This window comes from Lipotes vexillifer, unplaced genomic scaffold (genome assembly GCF_000442215.2).
Source record: "Lipotes vexillifer unplaced genomic scaffold, Lipotes_vexillifer_v1.1 scaffold1017, whole genome shotgun sequence".
Lineage (NCBI taxonomy): Eukaryota > Metazoa > Chordata > Mammalia > Artiodactyla > Lipotidae > Lipotes > Lipotes vexillifer.
This window is the reverse complement of record NW_006772141.1, coordinates 1318760-1322072: the sequence shown is the minus strand read 5'-3', so window position 1 is coordinate 1322072 and position 3313 is coordinate 1318760. Positions and strand designations below refer to the sequence as shown.

General features: G+C 60.6%; 1 protein-coding gene across 1 annotated transcript; it reads left to right on the top strand.

Moving 5' to 3' along the window:
• Positions 1–600: 600 nt before the first annotated feature.
• GSC (goosecoid homeobox) lies at positions 601–2554 on the top strand. The gene is made up of 3 exons (XM_007447321.1): positions 601–1095; positions 1550–1809; positions 2127–2554. Exons 1-3 carry the CDS (start codon positions 741–743, stop codon positions 2280–2282), a joined length of 771 nt encoding a protein of 256 aa, XP_007447383.1. The 5' UTR covers positions 601–740; the 3' UTR covers positions 2283–2554.
• Positions 2555–3313: the final 759 nt, after the last annotated feature.

The following is a 3313-nucleotide window of genomic DNA, read 5'->3' as shown; positions in this document are numbered from 1 at the left end:
AGCGGAATTTCAATCTCGCTTGATTGAGGCCGAAGCCCCTCACATCTTCTAAAACAAAACACATCCCGAAAGGAAAAGAAAAATGTAGCCCCAAAGTAAAACTGGCCACAATGAATTTGAGTTTCATGGAGAGGAAATCGCACCCAGTAATAGGGCCCAATCTGAGGAAAAATGGTGGGGGGCGGAGAGGTCGGCAGAGGGAGTTGTTAACGGCGGCCTCACGGTGGAATTAATGAGATTAACCGGGGCAATTAGGACGCCCGCCCAGCTCCGCCGGCCCGCGGCGGGGCGGCAGAATGGAAAAGATTAGGTTAATTTCATTAATTCGCAATCCACAATCTATTTTCAGGCCCCCGTAACCCTCTCCCCTTGGCACCTCTTCCCCTCCCGCTCTGTTCAAGACCCCCCACCCAAAGGAACAGAAAGGGCCAAATCTGGTTCTGTTTGTCATCTGCATATTACCAGGAACTAAATCCAGGATGACGTCGACTCAGTATAAAACCAACAAGAGGTTCAGCTGGTCTAAACTCCGTCCTACCCGCGAGTTGAGTTCGGCAAACGCTGCAGCGAGGGGAGGGCTGGAGGAGGGAGAGCGGACGCAGGGGGCGGGGAGGGGCGCGGGGCTGCGCGCTCGCCGGCGCTCTCTTTCGGTTTGGTCCGCCGCGGGAGGAGCGTGGACACACACCCCCCCCCCACTTTGAGGCTTTTTCCTCGGCGCGTCCCCGCCGCGGGGCTTGGGGATGCCCGCCAGCATGTTCAGCATCGACAACATCCTGGCCGCCCGGCCGCGCTGCAAGGACTCGGTGCTGCCGGTGGCGCCCAGCGCCGCGGCTCCCGTCGTCTTCCCGGCCCTGCACGGGGACTCGCTTTACGGCGGCGGCGGCGGCGCCTCCTCGGACTATGGCGCCTTCTACCCGCGCCCCGTGGCCCCCGGCGGCGCAGGCCTCCCGGCCGCGGTCGGAGGCTCCCGCCTGGGCTACAACAACTACTTCTACGGGCAGCTGCACGTGCAGGCGGCACCCGTGGGCCCGGCCTGCTGCGGGGCTGTGCCGCCGCTGGGGGCCCAGCAGTGCTCCTGCGTCCCGACGCCCCCAGGTAGGGTCGCGCTCGCGCCGGCCTCGGCCTCGGCGATCCTCAGCCCCCGGGACGTGGGTGGGCGGTGGCGCTCGCCGTTTTCACTTTGCACAAACTTTCCTCCTCTTGCAAACCTGCCCCCACCCGACCCCCATCTTTTCGTGGATCGGGCGCAGGCGTTTGCACACTTGCTGAAAACTTCAGGCGAGAGTTAGCGGAGGCTGTAACAGTGCCTGCGTGGAGGACACTTTTAGGGGTTTAGAATTTAGCCTTTTAAGATTCCCTAACCGGCTTTGGGCGTGTGCGGGTGGACGCGGTCGCACGGGCCCCCGGTTCCTCACACCCTGTTTTCCGCGCACCCCCAATTCCCAGCACCCCCTTGCTGACGATTTTAAATCCGGAGTGGGTGGCGGGCGGGCGTGTGCGCGCGCGGTGGCAACGGAGGCGGCTGACCGTACGCCTTACTTTGTCGCAGGCTACGAGGGCCCCGGCTCGGTGCTGGTGTCCCCTGTGCCGCACCAGATGCTGCCCTACATGAACGTGGGCACCCTGTCGCGCACCGAGCTGCAGCTCCTCAACCAGCTGCATTGCCGGCGGAAGCGGCGGCACCGCACCATCTTCACCGACGAGCAGCTCGAAGCTCTGGAGAACCTCTTCCAGGAGACCAAGTACCCAGACGTGGGTACCCGCGAGCAGCTGGCCCGGAAGGTGCACCTCCGCGAGGAGAAAGTGGAGGTAGGCGCGGGACCCCGGCCGGGGCGCGCCCCACGGCCCTTCCCAGCGAAATGAGGCTCCAGCCGGGTTTGCTCAGCTCTCTTTGGGTCTCCTTGCTCTTTAAAAACATCCCAGCAGCGGCCTGGAGGCTACTGGAGGGCGCTTTAGGCCCAGGAAGTTGGATGAAAATACGGAAGCGGGAGCGGGTCTCCTTTTGATGGCGCTCGCGCGGGGTCTCCGGGTTCCCTCTCCACGCCGGGGTCGTCCCGGGGGTGCCCGGGCATGGCGGGGGCGCGCCTTTGATCCTAACCGTTGTTTTGTCCTCCGTTGCGCAACAGGTCTGGTTTAAAAACCGCCGCGCCAAATGGAGGCGGCAGAAGCGGTCCTCGTCGGAGGAGTCGGAAAACGCCGAGAAGTGGAACAAGACGTCGTCGAAGGCGTCGCCTGAGAAGAGGGAAGAGGAAGGTAAAAGCGATTTGGACTCGGACAGCTGACGGCCGCGGGCCGGCCGTGGCCCTTGCCTAACTCGAAGGACTTGCACACCCAGACGATGCTACTTTCTTGCACACGCGCTGCCTTGCGGGAGGGGGGTCGAGAAAGAGGAACGAGGAGCTGTAAATAGTGTACCGTCCGGAGGGTGGGCGCCTCGGGTCGGGCCGCGCCGGGGCTTGCTGCCCCGAAGTCCGAGGCCGCCGGCGACTCACTCCCCACCGTAGTATTTATAGTTAAATTAACGGTGACAATACAATAAAGTGACGGCGATGTAGATGGGCCACATTCTGTCTGCTAGCCCCTCCCCTCAGAGCATATCAGGTGGAATATTTAGGAAAAATAAAGTTTTTATTCTGACTGAAGTCAAGTGGAGTTTTAGTACACTTGGTGGTAACTACCTTTCAGAGCTCGTTTTCATGTTGGAATTATATCCTAATCCTAAAGTTAGTGAATAAGCCAAAAAAAAAAAAAAAAAAAAAAAAAGAAATCTAGTTAGTCTATAGCTTCAAAAGGAAAACTGGGCAGCTCTGACGTGCCCAAAAAAGGAAAAAAAGAAAAAAGGGAGACAGAAGGTCTGGGTACGAATGGTCACAGGACCGGGTGTCCTGGTGTAAACTTCGTCCGTAGGTTTCCGGGCAGTGGAGAGTGGCACTGCCGGCTGTCTGGGGGTGGTAGCGTTGTCCCTGCGAGCAGGCTGCCTGGGATTCCTGTTCCCCCTCGCCCGTGGGGAGAGCCAGGACCTTTTTCCTCCTTGCTGCCCATGGGATAGCGGATAAGCAGGATCTGCTTGGAGCTGACGGATCCTGGGAGCGTCTCCAGAGTCCGTTTAGGCTGCTCACCCGGCCCCGCTCCCACGAAATCCCCAGAACTAAGGCGGCGCGTCTGCGTGGAATTAGGCAGGCATGCCCTGTCTCCAGAAGCTTTCCTGGGTCTTTGCTGGTCTCTCTCGCCGCTCACCTCCTCCCCGGTGAAAGTTTCTGCCCCACAGCCCTGCTGGGCAGCCCGGAGCTGTGCGCCCAAGAGCCCAGTGGGG

What these genes read in the sequence shown, in the direction of transcription:
- GSC (XM_007447321.1), top strand. Translation starts at nt 741, where the DNA reads ATGCCCGCCAGCATGTTCAGCATCGACAACATCCTGGCCGCCCGGCCG. An exon ending in CTGCGTCCCGACGCCCCCAG is followed by an intron (nt 1,096 to 1,549) that starts GTAGGGTCGCGC and finishes ACTTTGTCGCAG; the next exon opens with GCTACGAGGGCCCCGGCTCG. An exon ending in TCCGCGAGGAGAAAGTGGAG is followed by an intron (nt 1,810 to 2,126) that starts GTAGGCGCGGGA and finishes GTTGCGCAACAG; the next exon opens with GTCTGGTTTAAAAACCGCCG.